This window comes from Herpailurus yagouaroundi, unplaced genomic scaffold (assembly GCF_014898765.1).
Source record: "Herpailurus yagouaroundi ecotype Mexico unplaced genomic scaffold, PumYag 203, whole genome shotgun sequence".
NCBI classification, from domain to species: Eukaryota; Metazoa; Chordata; class Mammalia; order Carnivora; family Felidae; genus Herpailurus; species Herpailurus yagouaroundi.
The window spans coordinates 6,428,609-6,446,748 of NW_024412434.1; the positions used below are offsets into that span (position 1 = coordinate 6,428,609).

At 44.9% G+C, this 18,140-nt stretch overlaps 1 protein-coding gene across 5 annotated transcripts in view; it reads right to left on the reverse strand.

Annotated features, from left to right (window-relative positions):
• Positions 1-18,140, reverse strand: part of SVIL (supervillin) — a 235,007-nt gene that overhangs the window by 135,432 nt on the left and 81,435 nt on the right. Inside the window, exon 1 of one of the 5 annotated variants that reach the window (XM_040451068.1) lies at positions 17,358-17,895. The exons of 3 other annotated variants lie outside the window; for them this stretch is intronic. Coding sequence is in view for 1 of the 2 variants with exons in the window: in XM_040451069.1 (XP_040307003.1) it covers positions 7,449-7,464 (16 nt within the window). In the remaining variant the exon portion in view is untranslated. Of the gene's footprint in view, positions 1-7,448; positions 7,591-17,357; positions 17,896-18,140 lie in introns of those variants that run through there. One more of the 5 variants, XM_040451069.1, reaches the window with a different exon arrangement.

Sequence of the window (18,140 nt, forward strand, 5' to 3'; positions counted from 1 at the left end):
TAAAAAAATAAAAACATAAAAAAATAAAAGATGCAACTGTTTCAAATGTACGGGCTGTGGGGACACAGCTCTGACTCACCTCACGGCCGGCGGCAGGGGAGAACCGCCAGTAAGTGTCAAGTGGTTACTCATCCCCAAATGCTCCCAAGCCAGGACAGGATGTGATAAGAGTCTCTTTTTAGCTCTGGCAGGCAGGTCCCTATGACATATGATGGTTCAAATGCCACCCCTTGTTTCAGATAAAAATTACTCGACACTTTATAACATCCCGGGATATTCTGGAGGGGAATGGGGAACAAACTAATGTCAAAGGCAGAGAAGTTCTTGAATTCAAGAGGTACCAAAAAAGGCCGGGTTGACTACCGGTTAGATGTGGCTACAAAGCAGACCGGTCCCCAGCTCTGTAGTATGCTGCAGGCGAGGGACAGAAGTACCTTGGAAGTAAAGCGACGGCTTGTAGAGCTGCTGATCTCAACCAGTCAGAACTCAGAGTGAATCCTTCAAGGTGACTGGAGCCAGCTGTTTCCCTGGGAGCCCACCACTTGGGGCAGCCTCAAAGTTCAAGATTAGATCTGGATACTGTAAGAAAAGGGGCCATGCCAGCAACAAGGGGGAAGAATCTCTCATTCCAGACATTCATCTCCAGGAGACAGTAAACGGCATAGTGGGAGGGGTGTGGCTGTGGAATAGTGTGAAATCTGTCAGCAAAATGTTGCCTCGGTTTTTTTATAGACATATTCTATCTGCCCGAGGGGACGGCCCAGAGGTTGGCGGGACTCACCTACTCAGCTACCTCAGAAACTACCAACCCTCAGCCCTTCTTCCCATTATGCGTCAGAAGAGAATCTGTTTGGACTCGGGTGCCATGTGTGTGCCAGCAGGGTGCTGAGGTCATTTGAGCAAAGGTCCTGGGAATCTGGAGAAACATAGGCAGTTACAAGTGACCACGGGCTCTTAACGGCCAACAGAAATTTAATCCCCTCGTTCTAGTTATTCTCAGGGAAAACTGTTCAGAGTGTCCCGTTGTCCTTCTATCCCCCTTCTTGCTTCTCATGTGTTAGACATGACATCAGGCGACAGGATGACTGAGCATTCTTTTTACATCATGCGTGACACAGCAATGGCATTAGAAGTGATCTCCACTCTGAGCCCGGCTGAACTATAGGTGAATTGCTTACAAACGGACACGTGATCTCCCTACCGTGAGAATGCAGGGTTTGGGAGCAGCGCTGTCTTCCCCACGTGCTCTGCCCATATACGCTGCAGTTGAGCAAACAATTTATATTTCAAAGAAACAGCTGTGGAGCTTTGGATCTGGTAAAAATAAGAGGATGTCGGGGGGCGCCTGGGTGGCTCAGTCGGTTGAGCGTCCGACTTCGGCTCAGGTCATGATCTCACAGCTCAAGAGTTTGAGCCCCGTGTCGGGCTCTGTGCTGTCAGCTCAGAGCCTGGAACCTGCTTCGGATTCTGTGTCTCCCTCTCTCTCTCTGCCTCCCCCCTCACACCCTGTCTCTCAAAAATAAAATAAATGTTAAAAAAATTTAAAAGACACAAGAAACTTAGCAAAGGAAAATTCGATTTTCAAAATATCCTTAGATCCTTGCAAGTATGCTTTTCCTAGTCACTTATATCCTGACCGTACAGCTAATTAGAACAACGTCCATGAAGCCCCACTGCAGGTGGGTCCATTCACATGCCACATGGATGGGTAGGCATTGGACCAAGATGCTACAGAGGGAGGGACAGGGGGCCAATGCCAGTGACACCCACCATGCTATCAGATCAGAATCACTGGGTGTGGGGGGTGGGGATTATAGTCTCTACCCCCCAGGTCTAGGATGGGGTCCAACGAGAGCTTTATCAAGCAATTCTATTGATCATTCAATCTTAGAAAACAATCACTTTGATGAATTGTGATCTATTTCAAACCGATGATACGATTCTAGCTGAAATAGATTTCAACTAACCCAGAATTTCCTCTAGATGAATAAATATGCAGATATTCATCTATAATTTGATATTTGAACCAAAATAATATTTTTTTCTTTTTTTTTTTTTTTTTTTTTAAAGAAAACCACCTAAGGGTACTAAAATCCAGGCAATTTTCCAGGTAAGTTTCTAAAATTTAAGGTACTAAATTTAAGATACCAAATCTAAGGTACTAAAATCCAGGTAAGTTTCCAAAACCTACCCAACTCCACCAAAGCAGGAAAGTTTTCCCTTCCCCTTGTGGGATGTGTAAGATTTATGATGAAGGCTTTCTTGGTGTGAACCGGCTATAGAATGTAGGTGAAATCTGATGTATTGAGCTCCACATTCTCAGGAAACTGGCTTTGGAATGATCACTCAGGCATCGGGAATAGCCTTTATCATTATTACTAAGATAATATTTTTAAAAATTTTAAGTTTATTTATTTATTTATTTATGTATTTATTTATTTATTTATTTAGAGAGAAAGAGAGCAAGCAAGAATGAATGGGTGAGGGGCAGAGAGAGAGGGAGAGAGAATCCCAAGCAGGCCCCACACTGTCAGTATCGAGCCCAATGCAGGGCTCAAACTCATGGACCATGAGATCAGGACCTAAGCTGAAACTGAGAGCTGGACACTTAACCAACTGGGCCGCCCAGGCGTCCCTATCATTACTAACATTTTATTTGACAACTTTTTAATTAAATGATACGAAACCACTTTGATAGATTCCAAAGAAATCACTAGCTCAAATCATCCACTTTTAACACCAAAGTTACAGAAAAGCACTGCAATAAAATTTTAGTTAAAAAAAATCCTTCCAGCTTAAGGCTAAAATCGAAACCTAGACATCATCTTAGCCCCAAAGGTTAATAATAACAATCTCCAAATAAATACTGCCATCCAGCAAAAGCTGCTTTCAATGTTTTACGTGTGTCAGCTCATTTGATCCTCAAAACAAATCTCTGTGGCCATGTACTATTATCAGTCCCATTTTACAGATGAGGAAATTGAGGCAGAACCTGAGTTCCCTGCCCATGCTAACAGAAGTAGTAACTAAATGCGTTGGAATGTGTGCCCATTGAGTCCAGCTCCAGGGACCACAGAAAGAGCCTAAAGTCAGGTATCAGGGTTGAACTTTCAAGTAAGTAAATCACATTAGCAAACCTTTTAGGGCAAAAGACAGCGTCTATTTAAGAAACAGAGCAAGTTTTGGGGCGCCTGGGTGGCGCAGTCGGTTAAGCGTCCGACTTCAGCCAGGTCACGATCTCGCGGTCCGTGAGTTCGAGCCCCGTGTCGGGCTCTGGGCTGACGGCTCAGAGCCCGGAGCCTGTTTCCGATTCTGTGTCTCCCTCTCTCTCTGCCCCTCCCCCGTTCATGCTCTGTCTCTCTCTGTGCCAAAAATAAATAAACGTTGAAAAAAAAAATTTTAAGAAGAAACAGAGCAAGTTTTAAATTGCCATTATTAAAATGATCACACCACAACGATCCTATCTCATTTGCTTTACATTTAAAATTAAACAATTTTCTAGACATTTGCCACCTTGTTTTTCAACCTTTTAAAACATCCCAATTCTCTCGGTTACTTAAAAAAAAACTCGCCAGTGTATTATTTAGCATATTGTCCCCATCAGCGCAAAGCAAATTCAACAAAGAACTGGAATAATGACAGATTTTATTTCAATTTTATTGGCAGGAACTTCTGTGTCTAATTGCTCATTTTGTTAAGAGCTAAAAACTAGTTGCTCCTCACTTATTACCTACAATATGAAAACGAAACTGTTTAAAACAAAACATTTAATTACTTTCCTTCGGGAGAAGGCTTGAATGAATCAGAAGTGTTACAAGGCACATTTTCACTAAGGAGCGTGGCAGATGAGGACATCGAACAGGCTTTCAGCTCTTTATGCTTTTGGCTGATTCCCGTGTGTCTGTGTGGGCCCGTGCATGTGCGTAGGTGTGTTTGTTCCATTCATTAATTTCTTCGTTGTACAACTATTTATGGAACACTTGTTATGTACCAATTATTGGGACAATAATGGTTAGAAGTCCTAAATATCAGACATACCAGTATAAATATCAATACAAAAACATTTTCTAACTCCCGTTTAGAAATGCCTAAAAATGTTTGCCACTTTGAGATATCCAATTTCAGAGTAATTATGAGTTCACCACCCCAACTTCCTCCCGTTAATTTCAGCAACTTTAAACCGAAGGTGATTCTTTTCCTACAGAATCAGTACTCACATAATACCCTGTCTAAACAATATATTTCTAAAGAAGACCAAGTTCAGTTTTTAAATACTTACCAACTCAAGGTTTTTTCAACATATAACTAGGTGACTTATGAAACCATCACTATTTGGGGAAATTGTATTCCTAGCTTTAGGATAAAAACATGTAAACCTGTTCTATAACACTAGAGTTCGGGCAATTAGGATATATATATATATATATATATGCAAGTTGTTCCAAAATCAAATGCAATCTATAATAAAATGATATATACAAGACAGACTCTGATAAATAAAACCTCACACTGAAAATCTGTTAATTTGACACGAGGATTTACTGCATTGCACCCACATTTTCTAAGTAAAGTGCACGGAGCATCACGTATTTGTCTTAACAACAACAGGTTTCATTTGAAATTTCAAATAATACATTAACTCTTTTGCCCAATCCTAATATGAGACTACAGAGTGCAGCCAGAGTGCACTCAAAGCTGTTCTGCCCAGGCCCAGGTCCACGCAGAGCCAGTATTGGGTGGCTCTAGAATATTCTCGTGTATCCGAGTGTTCCACAGGTAGGGCTGTGTGTGTGTGTGTGTGTGTGTGTGTGTGTGTGTGTGTGTATGAGTGTGCATGTTGTTCTTCATGCTGCTATCTGGTTACTTAAATCTAAGTCAACTAGAAAACCAGCAAATTCATATTGAAAAATCCTGTCCACTTAACCAAAAAGCTCCCTAAAGTATGTGCAAGGTAACCACTTTTGGAGAGAGTCCTTGGAGGGATCCTTCTAGGTGATTACGACATGAGGTTCCCGTGTGCGCCGCAAGGTATACAGTCTACTTATTGCTGGTGGCTCCATATTTCAAAGAAGATTAGACTTTTCTCAAGTTTGTTTCTGTGTGGCTCTCCTTGGACAAAGGGGTTAGATTTAGACAACAGATGCCTCCTTGAGTATTTCACAGTGTGGCCGAGATGCTGAGGTTTTTAAATCCTAAAACACAATGTCATGGGCCATTCTAGTAACTGCTAATCATGTGACACAAAAATTGTGAATGCACTACGAGGGGATAAGACCGCTTCTGAGTGTCTCATGCACGCAGACGGCAAAGGGTGTTCTCACGGGAGGCTGGTGCATCCCATCCTCTTTGGGGTAGGAGAACGTTACATAAATCTGATTTTACACAAAGCTCTAGAATCATCCCACCCCAACAGCTGCACACAGTTCAGATTAAGAATCAAGACCTCTTAGGGGCGCCTGGGTGGCTCAGGGGGTTGAGTGTCCAACTTTGGCTCAGGTCATGATCTCACAGTTCGTGAGTTAGAGCCCCGCGTCGGGCTCTGTGCTGACAGCTAGGAGCCTGGAAACTGCTTCCGATTCTGTGTCTCCCTCTCTGTCTGCCCCTCCCCACTCACGCTCTGTCTCTCTGTCTTAAAAATAAATAAAACATTACAAAAAAGATTAAAAAAAAAAAGGATCAAGACCTCCACACACGATTCTTAGGGAGGGGAAGATTTATGGTAGCGTTTGTCAAATTCAAGTTTTACTTTATGTCCATAATGCTGTGGAACAGAAAACACTGTTTTGTTTTGTTTTTTTCTGACTGCAACAGGCTGTTTGCAGCTCCTTCACAAAACAAGACCCCGCTGTAGAGATGAGGCGTGGCCTCTGGGGCCTCAGGCAGAATTTTTCTGGATTTGTGACTGCACAAAGCACACGTCAAAGCGCAGTCAGACTTCCTCAGCTCTGCTCCTCACACGGACCCACAACGCCTGGCACAGTCTAGAGCCTCTCGACCACTGACAAGACCCAGATGCCTTCCTTCTACTCACACGTAACTGTCCAGATACAGTGGTCATGGCAGATCAGGGAGAACGACCGGGTCTGCCTCTCACCCTCTGCTGCCCTTTCTCTCACAGGGCACAGTTGGGGCCTTTCGGCAGACAACTCAATGCAGAGCACTGGTGTGGCCTCCAAGCGTCTGAAGACTCCAGAAGCACATGGCGGAGTGTCAGCTTGGACAACACAAGTGTCAACTTGGGATCCAGGTGGCTTTGCCATCACCTAAGTAGCCCAGAATGACAACAACCAAGTACCCCAGTGGAAAGATAAAGTGAGGAGGTCATGGCCTCCAGAATCTAAACAGAAATGTTAAGATTAACGATCTTCTTTGATCCCGATCCCCTCAGAGGACTGACAGAAGACGCGAAGCCCCAAAACATGTTTTCCCCAGTCATCCAGTGTTTAAGTTCTTGTCTAAACTTCGGTTGCTCAAGAATATATATTTAAGGAGATTTTCAGTACCAGAGAAGAAACGTGTTCAGATGGATAGTGAGTCATAGTCAAAGCCTGTGTGAGAAAAACAAGGGATTCTGTGTAATTTGTCGGGCTGTCAAACTTTAAGGACCCTTCTGCCAAAATGATTTTGGTCAGTGAAAACTAAAACTAACCAGACGTATGACAAATGTTTACAACCAGGGTCAAGAGCGTTTACGCGCCAGGAGTCAGCTTTTAAAGCACAAGAGCTTTGACCAAAGATGAACTGAATGCAGCCAGTGCTTAATGCTCCTGGGAAGAGTCGAGAACTCACAGCCACCGCTGGCAAAGCCCACAGATGCACAGGACCTGTGAAGTATGGCTGAGCTGGTGGTCATCTCCTTGTGGGGCGAGATCTATTTTTAAAGGCCAGCACATACACACACACACACTATGATATGGTTTCCCCTAGAAAGCCATAATGGCCGAATAATTACCACATTTCTAATTTTACATTTGAGTTAACAACACCAGAGCAGCAGCAGAGACTTGGTTGTCATTTGTGTGCCACTAAAATTAAACTGCAGCAGCCAGTACTCACTTTCTCCTTATCGCTAGTGCCACGCGACATATTGAAAGATGCCAAGTAGGAACAAAGAAGAAAGAAAAATATAAGCACATATTTTCTGGCTGTTATTCGTACATATCCGCACGGAGGCATAGAATATGCATGCGAACAGAGATAACGTGAAGGAAAGATGACCAATTTGCTCTACCAAGAAACGAGTCTCTTTCCACAAAATATAACGAGGCCTACAAATCAGACTCCGTGTTGCAGAACACAATAATTTTTAAGAGATCATCTATAGTATTAATCGTGCTACAAAAGGGTCAGAGCTGTGTAAAGGGAGATTTTATGTCTGTATAAACATACACACACACACACACACACGTATTTTAAAAACTGCACACATTAAAATCATTAAAACTTACAGATCTCCATGGCCATGTTGCTTATGTCTTGACTTAGCTGAAGATAAAGAGAAGCAGCAAGAGAAAAGAAAGTACGAGAATAGAGAAGAAAAATAGGAAGTGAAAAGATGAAAAGAGGACAGGAACAGAAGAGGAAGGAAAGAAAGAAGAAGAAAGGGAAGAAAGGAAAGGAAAGTGAAGGAAAGGAAAAAGAAAGAAGAGGGGAACAGACAAGAGGAGGAAACGGATGTGGCTGACTCACCTTATATTGTCCCTAAATACCCACCCACCCCTCTGACAAACCAAAGAAGGTCAGGTGGTAACGAGGAGCCTCAACTCGATTGGTTATTTTAAAAACATCTATTCAGCTCAACAGCTGAGCTGAATAGTTTTTGCTACATGGTCATCTAATCTAATTAACCACATTGATTCATCCGCACTCGATGCAAGGGTTCCACAGGGGCAACGAGGCACTGTCCCTGCCTCTTCACTTAGTGTATTCAGTAATGGATCGCTACATTCTTTTCAGATACAAGTCAGTCCTGTTGCACGTGTAGGGTGAAACATCACTCTGGTCTATTTTGATTTCAGGTGGGAAGCGGTGGAGTGGAGCATAATCGGACCTGCTTGCATTACTCCATGCGTGAGGACACCAGGACTTTCTCCGAGCTTGCTCAGACCAGCCAATGGCTGTGGGAGCCGAAAGCTGGCCCGAGGAGACTTTCCCAGGGAAGGCAGTAAGCTCTCTGAGGCGGGGAGGCTGGGAGGGTTGGCGAGGAGAGGCATTCTCACACGGAGGGGAATGGGCGTGCGAGAGCAGATGGTGTGGGTGAATGCCTCGTCGCTCGGCGACTTGTGCCGGCTGGCGGGGTCCCCTCTGTTCTTCCCACCAGGCTGCCTGACTCTGCCTTCTCCACTCTCGGAGGCTCACCAGCCACAGGCATCTGGGGAACACGCAGAATCCTTAGTCGCCACGGCTGGCACTCAAAAATAACTAGGATGCATGAATGAGGGGTATCCTGCAGGCTTGGTAAGTAGAGCCGTCCCATGAGCTGCTATCACAGAAAAGTCTCCTCACCACCCGCACCACGGCCCTGGTTCCCAGAGGACAGCTTGAGTTTGCACCCACAGGTATAAAAAAAGGTAAAAGCAAAAACAAGCAAAAAAATTCACGTAAAGTCACTTCTCACAAAACCCCATCACTTTCAGCCAAAACACAAATGTAGGAAAAAACAACAAACCCACAATAAAGCCTAGGTTGACATGCCGGCAACCTATCCAAGGATACCCCTCCAAACGACTTTGCCACTGCATTGGCGGCCCTCCCATCCACACCGACCATCAGGCAGGTGCTGCCCGGCAGACCGAAGGACCCAACTCTAGGGCTGTTATTGGACTGTAAAGCCACACAATTCAAAATGTGGACATGAACACCGAATGTGTCCAGGGCCACAAAGAACGTACAGAACCATACCGTGTGTGCACCCGCTTACCCTGGGGGTGTGTATTTGTGGATGGGTGGGAGGAACGGGGAATCCACAGGAAAGCCACCTCGGAGGCGATACGTTTCCACGAGCTCTTGAAAAGCACAGAGTTTTCTGTGTTCCCTCTGCCATCCAAGTATCACCCACCCCGTGGCTATGTCAACAGGTGACGCACTATAGCCCCCTGCTCTTATGAGTAGACGCACGGGGCGTAAATCCACTTCCTCTGGACCTGTGACGTCCAACACAGTGCTACTGGAGCTTAAACGAATTAAAAGTAAGTTAAAAGTTCGATTCCTCAATAGCCCTTGCCACATTTTCAAGTGCTCGACAGCCGCCTGTGGCCTGAGGGTACCGTGCAGAACACTCCCATCCAGAGAACACAGCCATCAACACGGGGCGTTGTACTGAGCAGCGATGACCCAGACTTGTGGGCTGCCCAACCCTGTTCCAGCCGGTGGATGCGAAACCTTCACACGCTCCAGGGGTACGCCCCCGCATGGGGTCACCTAGAGACCTCTAGGCACCTCACTTCTATTCAAAAATTGGAACGTGACTTTAGTTTCTCATGGGAGTCACAGCCCAACTCCTTCAGCAAAAAATGGAAAACATGGGGCACCTGGGTGGCTTAGTCAGTTGGGAGTCCAACTCTTGATTTTGGCTCATGTCATAATCCCAGGGCCGTGGGATCAAACCCCATGTCAGGCTCAGTGCTGAGCCTGGAGCCTGCTTAAGACTCTCTCTCTCTCTCTCTCTCTCTCTCTCTCTCTCCCCCCCTTCCTTCCCATGCTCTTAAAAAAAAAAAAAAAAAAAGTTAAGAAAAAAAAGGAAAACAATGTATCCTCACCTCCATTAAATGAGCTTTTAAAACAAGGAACATTTTTCATAGATGTTTTGGGAGATACCATAACCTCCTAAAGCCTGTTTGTGTACCTATTTAAAAACATTCACTCAGTAAGAGCACCTTTTGCAGTGATGGCCTGAAACCCAACTTCTCTGCAATAAAAATGTTGGCTCCACACTGCCCTATTGTCTACCTGTTAGTCTTTTTTTATTTTTTTATAACTTGAGCTCATTAATTATAGAAATCATCACCAGCCTCACATTAGCCAGAGAGAGGCTATGAATAAAAATTAGCTCAGAAAACTCTCTCCATTAAAATACCAAGGTAATTTGTTCTCAAATCTTAGCATATTCATTTACCATGTGATTAGCATTTTTATCTGGAGCTACTGAATAAATTGTAATTTACTTTTAATGAAATAATTACCTTGTGAAGGACAAAGGTTGAAATGTTTATAGCCCTATGAACCAAGAACGCCCTTTACAACTGGTGCAAAATTCAACGTAAAAATTTAACAAAATTCTGGGTGCCTGGGTGGCTCAGTCGGTTCAGTGTCCAACTTCGGCTCAGGTCATGATCTCACGGTTTGTCAGTTCAAGCCCCCCATCGGGCTCTGTGCTGACAGCTCGGAGCCTGGAGCCTGCTTCAGATTCTGTGTCTCCCTCTCTCTCTGCCCCTCCCCCATTCATGCTCTGTCTCTCGCTGCCTTTCAAAAATGAATAAATATTAAAAAAAAAAAAAGAATGAATGTCTGGCAGTGAGCTAATAAGTGTAAAGCGACAAAAAAAAAAAAAAAAAAAGAAAAGAAAAAAAGAAAAAAAGAAGCCAAGCATACCCTACTCCTGTTGTGAACAGGAAAATTCTGTCTCAGGCATCCCTCCTGGGGTTTGCCATGACCACTCTGGGGTTTCACAAAGTGCAAAAGAAGAATAAATTAGGCTATAGGAACTAAAATTTAAGTATTTAAATGAACACAAAAGAAAACACTGAGAAAACCAAAAATAAAGGATCACAGACAAAGAACAGTGACCAAGCCAACCAAGGAGGAAGAACAGGCTACATCAAGCCAGTATGGTGAGAACACACTTTAAAACACGTACGTATTCTTTCTTCAGACATTTCTGGCTTGGTCCTGCTCTGCTGCCTTGAGCCACACCTTCCAGATGCAGGGTTTCCTTTCCAGGGGAGACCAGAGTACTTTCAAACTGTGAAGTCTTTGAATTATAGGATCCCAATAGGTAGAGGGGACCTTAGAAATCTCTCCATTCCTATGCTCACTTTAATGAATGAGGCTCAGAGAGGGTAAGAACTTACCCAAGGTCACACAGCTGGTCCTTAAGACCAGGGCTGCTCCCGCTTACTCTGCCACTGCCCCAAGCATTCCTCAGGATCAAACACCCTTAATTTCCAAATGAAATTCTCTTCCCCCACGGAGAGCAGGGAAAACCGTTCTCGGGAGCTCTGGGAGGTGGGCTGAGGTGGGTGGGACACAAAGATTCTTTGCTATCATTGCTTTCACATTATTTTCCTCCGCTTGGCTCCCGGCTCCACCTTCTTGCTGAAGTTCTCTTTTGAAATATTTAAGGACTGTTAGATGTCTGCAAGCTCCCTGAAGCCTCCAGAGAGAAGAACTGATACAAATCCAACTAAATAAATTCCATCTCAAATGGGAGGATCCCGCGTTGGGGTAGAAGGCATCGCATGAAGCTTACTCATCCTCCACGACCGCATCACAACGATATTTACCGGATCACAGAATTTTAAAATATTCAACACTTTCAATCAAAAATGCATGAAATAATAAAGCCAAATGATTATGTGTGTCTGGCTAAAACGAACATCTGGTAGAAATTAAGACCATGAACATAATTTGGAGAGCCATCTACCTCTGAACAGCATGCCTGAGTTTATTTTTCTAACCTGGCTCAAGCCTACAGAGCCATTAGCTGGGGAAGGTACCGGAAGTGATACTTGCAAACAAACAATAATGTTACAATGTCATTTGTCCTTCCATTTCATAACAGCAGCTGTTAAAGGTATGAAGTAATTGCACAATAAACAGTGTCCCTGAGCCTGGAAATCTGAAATCCCTGCTTTAATTAAATTTTTTTTCCTAAGGAAATCTACACAAAACAGTACTAAAATTTTCAAAGGTTATTTTACCTTTCATCACCCACTTCGTAATTCAACATATTTTAAGGAACTGAAAATCAACCGCTTTCCTGTTTCAATCTCGGCTGGCCTGGCTTGTTTTGTTGAATGTGTGAGCAAGTGCATATGTATATTTTAAATCTTTGGTTACATGACGTAAAGTTAGGTACAGTGTTTATATTTCACTTTTTTAATGTTTATTTTGAGAGAGAGAGGGAGGGAGAGAGCTATGGGGGGGGGGGGAGGAACAGAGAGGAAGGGAGAGAGAGAGAATCCCAAGCAGGCTCCACACTGTCGGCCCAGAGCCAGATGTGGGGCTAGATCTCATGAAACCTGAGATCATGACCTGAGCCGAAATCAAGAGTTGGATGCCAGGACTGAGCCACCTAGGTGCCCCCAGCTGCAGTGTTTTCAGAATGTATGAAAAGCTCAGGGCTCAAAATATTTAAAATACTGGATATCACAAAAAATCTAAAAATACCAATTGATTTTTCTGTTCAATGACACTCTATGTCTGAGCCTAAGTTATTTGCCAACTTTCCATACTCAGAACGTAACTGAAAATCCAGAAAGAAACATGAAGCCTCTGATTAACCAAAGCAGTTCACAGATTACTGTGACTTATACGAGCCCTTTGCATCGTCACTCAGAAACTTTCTTTATACACGATTCTATCAATACTATATAGGATACAGATGCTGACGTATGTACAGGCAGATCATATAATTCACCATATAGAGGGAAGCAGAAGAATGTTGACCTTAACCCTACGAAGGTAAGCTGCAGCAGGGAGGAGACAGGGCATGATTTAGAAAATAAAGGTGTTAGGAGAGCTCCAGAACATAGTGGTCAGTGTAGACCCAAGGCAGGATCCTCATAAAGAGGTGCTCAGCGTTAAAGCAATCAGGAGATCACGTGGGTCTGGGAGGGCGAAAGCAGCTCTAAGGAGCTGTGGGTGTTGAGGAGCGAGTGTGCGGTGAAAGAAATAGCTGATCGCTCGAGGTCAAGGGGATCTTTATTTAGGACGGAGGAAACTTGAGTCTGTTTTCAGTGTGAGGAGGAGGAGGAGCCAGGAGGAAGGCAGACCTTGGAAGAGAAATGGGGGGGGGGGGTGGCAACTGTGTAAGCAAAGGGCCGGAAGGGATGGCAAGAAAAGTCCAGAGAGGGTTAGCCCGGAAGATCACCTCTACCACGGGAAGCCCTCGGCTCTCCCTCCAACCTGATTGTTTCATCTCAGTGGTTCCATAAGGAAGCAGTGTAGTGTTTTGTTTTAAGGTTGATTTATTTTTGAGAGAGAGCGCGCGAGCAGGGGAGGGACAGAGAGAGACAGAAGAAGACACAGAATCCAAAGCAGGCTCCTTCCAGGCTCTGAGCTGTCAGCACACAGCATGACACAGGCTCGAACCCGCTAATCAGGAGATCGTGACCTGGGCCGACGTCGGATGCTTAATCGACTGAGCCACCCAGGCGCCCCGGAAGCGGTGTAGTTTAAAACACTGCTACTCACAGCCAGTGCTGACCGGAGGCATCAGGACCACCTGGGGTCTTTGCTGAAGCTCTGGCCCTACCCCAGACCTGCTGAGTCAGAACCGGCTCATTAACAAGATTGCAGGTGATGCTTATTCAAGTCTGAGACGTTGGGGCGCCTGGGTGACTCAGTCGGTTAAGCGTCGCGTCGGACTTCGGCTCAGGTCATGATCTCATAGTTCATGGGTTTGAGCCCCACGTTGTGCTGACAGCTCAGAGCCTGGATGTAGCCTGCTTCGGATTCTGTGTCTCCCCCCCACCCTCTCTACCCCTGTCCCACTCGTGCTCAGACTCTCTCTCTCAAAAATAAACATACATTATAAAAATTAAAAAATAAAAAATAAAGTCTAAGACTCACTGGTTTAAAGTAGGGGTCAGAAAGATGGGCACTGAAATCCTACTGGACTGTTTGAATCAGCTCTACGCTGACCCCGTGGGACGGGCCCTTGGGCAGGCCTCTTTAAACCTCGGGATTTTTTCCCCTGTAGAATGAGGATAATAGTATGATGTCTCAGGGCCACCGTACAGATTAAATGAGATAACGAAGGCAAAGAGGTTGGCACTGAGCGTGGCTGGCATGTTATTAGTGTTCATCCCTCCTAGCCTTTTTGTAAAACAGCTTCATGGAGACCCGATCTGAACCCCTCTAGGAAAGGACCTCACCAAGGATGGGAACAAGCTTCACTGTCTTCATCCCACGGCATCCGACTCAGAGACCCACACACAGACGTGTAATACATACGTGCTGAGAGGAAACCAGCATGGTGACATGGAGAAACTATCCCAAGGCAAATACTAAAGCTCTTTCTTTGATCGTATTCATACAAAAGCCAGTTCGAAATAGGTTATGAACTTGTCCGGGACTAAAGGATCAACTTTTAGAAGAGAATAAGCAAGGTATGAGGCGAAACAAATGCCTCTTCCAAAGCCTCCTGCAACTAGGAGTGCCGTAAGAAAGGGAGACAGAGATCTCTCTGAACCGGACGTCTAGGGGCTACGTTCCCACCCAAGGTCAGCAAGGAAAGCCATCCTGAGACGTTGCATCTGAGGGATAAAGTTTAATGCTTGGGGAAAGCACGTAAGTCAAAGCACACCGCTAGGGGAGTTTCTTCATTTTAGGCAAGGCTCCAATAATGAAGCAGCTGGCTTTATCGAAGGCACCTTCATTTCCTGTGTTGGCAAAAGCATTCCATATAAACCCCATCACACTTGTAAGACAAATCTGCTTGTATTATTAGATATCAAAGAAAAAAACCAGAGCTTATAACAGAGAACGCTCACTTCCGTAGTGAGTAACACGTAACAATGGCAAATTATTTCATAGACGGTTAAATTTGGATATGAAGAATCCAAAGTTATTCCATTGCATCCAATCCATTCACCCATTGGGCAATGGGCTAGATCCTGGGTGGTAAGAGAGCTGGGACCCAGATGTCTTGTTGGGTGCCCCCCTACAGAGGGAGGAGGTGCCAGGACACGGTGCCAGGAATCTGACCCTGGAGCCCAGAGGCAAATAGATGGAAGCTTCTGGAAAGATCTCCTCTGATAACACTTCCCTGGCACGTAAGGGAAGGCAGAACATTTCAGGGAGGGAGGCCAGCAAGCCGGTGGCATGAAAAACCCTGAGGGGGAGGCTATGAAGTCGGGCTCTCACCTGTCATCAGTGGGAAACCACGGAAGGTTTGACTTTTGAGAAGCGACAGGATCAGACCCTGTTTAGGTCATTCTGAGGATGGATTGGACAGCGGGGAACTTGGGGGCAAAAGGACTAAGTAAGGGCAATGCACTCATCCAGGGAAGGGACAAGGAGGCTCGGGAGGAGGTGGTGGGCAGGTGCATCATTTCAGAGTCAGATGTAGTGGCCTTGGTGACCTATAGGGAGAGGAGTCAAGGTGATGGCACAGCTTCTGGTTCAGAGTTACAAAATAATGAAGCCCAGGACTGCAGGAAAGCTCCAGACTGGAAATTCTCCTGGTCGTGGGGAAGCCACTGTGAGTGTCACTGTAACCAGCGTCCTAAGAGCCCAGGAAGTCCTACAATGAGGAGAGGACTCCCTTCGTGTCCGACAATAAAAACACACCTCTGGTGGTTCCCCCACCTCGGCTCTCTGCACAGCCTGTGACCCCTGAACAGCCGCTCTCGGGACATCCCTGCCCCGCTGAAGACCAGCGGCCCTTTTCTTCAGATTCAAATCCTCAACAGGAGAATTTTTAACGGCCCCATATGTTAACAAAGATGTGCATTCTGAACTGATATTCACAGCCTTCCAGAGGAGTGGTTACCAAGAAGCAGTGGGGTCTCAAAAGTACAAGCAAAAGCGGGGTCTCCTGGGTCTGTCAAATGAAAGGGATATAAGCTGGGTACTTCAACCAAATTTTACTCTGGAAGTTATGCTTCTGGCACCAGAGTTAGATGCGGTTGCAAAAAAGCATTGCCTGGAGGGCTAACGAGCATTGTCCCACTCTCAACAGAAGGAAGCGTGATGAGCAGTGTCTCTGCTGTCTGTGGCTCCTCCTCTCCCCCCGACCCCCCAGAGCAGTGGCAAGGATGGCCCACTCCTGGCAAGACACCCAACTGCTTGGCTCAAGAGTTCCCCTGGTCTGGTGAGAAGAGGCAGCCTCTATATCCAGCTTCTCTCTGGAATGGGAGGGAGCATTTATACCTTGCCGCTTTTCTCAGCAAGGAAAACCCCAGGATCTTGGTCAGAGGCATGCTTCACCAGGGGAGACTGTCCCACATTACAGAGGATTTGTGATTCTTAACCACATTGCCCCACATGCTGGCCACGGTCGTCGTGAAAACCAGAAAGGCCCCCAAGCATTTCCAAATGCCTGCTGAAGACATGCCACCACCTCTGGTTTGAGAACCACAGCAGGGTTCACCGATGAAACTCATCTCTATAAATACTCTGTTTGCTACCTGATAAAAATAATTACTGCTCCTACTGGTCTATCTGATATGGTACTAAAAAAAAAACAATCTTTTTGGGGCGCCTGGGTGGCTCAGTCGGTTAAGCGTTCAACCTCGGCTCCGGTCACGATCTCGTGGTTGGTGAGTTCGAGCCCCGTGTCGGGCTCTGTGCTGACAGCTCAGAGCCTGGAGCCTGCTTCAGATTCTGTGCCTCCCTCTCTCTCTGCTCCTCCCCCAGTTGCATTCTGTCTCTCTCTCTCTCTTAAAAATAAACAATAAAAAAAATTTTGTAATCTTTTTTTTTAAAGGAGCAATATGTCAAATCAACCATAAATGTTCTATAGCTCTTTGCTGTTTTTTGACAGAAGCAAATCACTAAGCCAAATTACAGAACCACAGCTTTCTCTAGGGCTTAAAAAGGCTACTAACAAATTTTTCTCTTGGCGAATTTAAAAATGAAATACAGTTCAAAAATCTAGAAACTAAAGCTTGAGGGTTTTTTGTTGTTTCTTGTTTTTAAATTCTGGAACATCAGAGGTTCTATAAGAAGAATCAGAGTACCAAGGTAAAGATCCCTCAAAACAAAGATTATACAAAAGGATCACTGGCGATTTACATTTCCACGTGTGAAATAAAACGTGCCCTTCTGAACTGCACCCGCCGTACTTGTGATACGATTATTGAAGTACCCTGTATTGTGAATATGCTTTTAATTCCAAGGCTTCAAGTGCTCCCATTTAGACAGAATGTATTTACTAAACTATATTCATTAAATTGTTAGTACAAACTTCTCTGTATCATAAGGCTCTTTCATTTTTAAGGAGAAAAAATCCAGTCATTCCAAACCCCTAAAAAACATGCCCAAGGGCACACAGAGAAGCAACTAGCAATAAGTAGCACATACTGGCAGGAACATTCTAGCGCCTGAAGTCAGCAAACCCTAGGAAGCATGCTCCGACAGATAGCACTTAATCAACAGCTGTATTTACATTTATAGGAAGATTTTTCACTTACTTCAAATTTCTGTTTAATCCTTGTTCCTCTAAGTTAAAGGGGGGGGGGGGAAAAAAAAAATCACACTGAAATTTCTTATTTTTCTAATTAAAAAATAAAAACCCGGCTTTGGATGTCCTCAAGTATATTCTTTGTGTCTCCTTTCAACGGCCGCTACTTTCAAATTCTAAACAAAAAGCAAAATATCAAAAATTAGCCCCAGGAACACTGTACAAAATCAAATATCACCACGCAAACTAGGCAACGGCATCAGAAGTGATGATTCAGAACAGGATAAATTTAGATCGGTGCTTTCCAAAAGGCGTCTGGATGCCAAATGCAGTAAAAAGGTGAAGGCTACATCCCATAAGTTTCTCGGAAGAAAGATCGCCAAAATATTGAAAAGAGTCTTCTTTTTGAAGTTTTCAGTGCCCTGGTGTCCTTGACGCTGAACTTCCCCAATCTGGCCTCGGTATGGCCATCCATTACTGGGTAAATCCACGTGAAACCTGAGGACGCTTCAGCCTCGGAGGGCGCCGTCAGGAGCAGTGGGGCAACTCCACATGGGACGGGCCTTTTATGGCCTGAATTGGAGAGCCCTGATCCCAGCTAATCTACCATAAATAGCTCTTGAAACTCGGAGGAGCCCATCAGCTGTTGCAACAAGCCTGCCCAGCAGCTACTTCAAACGCAATTAGATCATTCCCATTGTCTTCGGGCTCGTTTTATAGAGAAAGTAAAAATGCAACAGCGGTCTACTAAACGGGCTGCAACAATACAGAATGGAGTGGGCCAACATTTCTC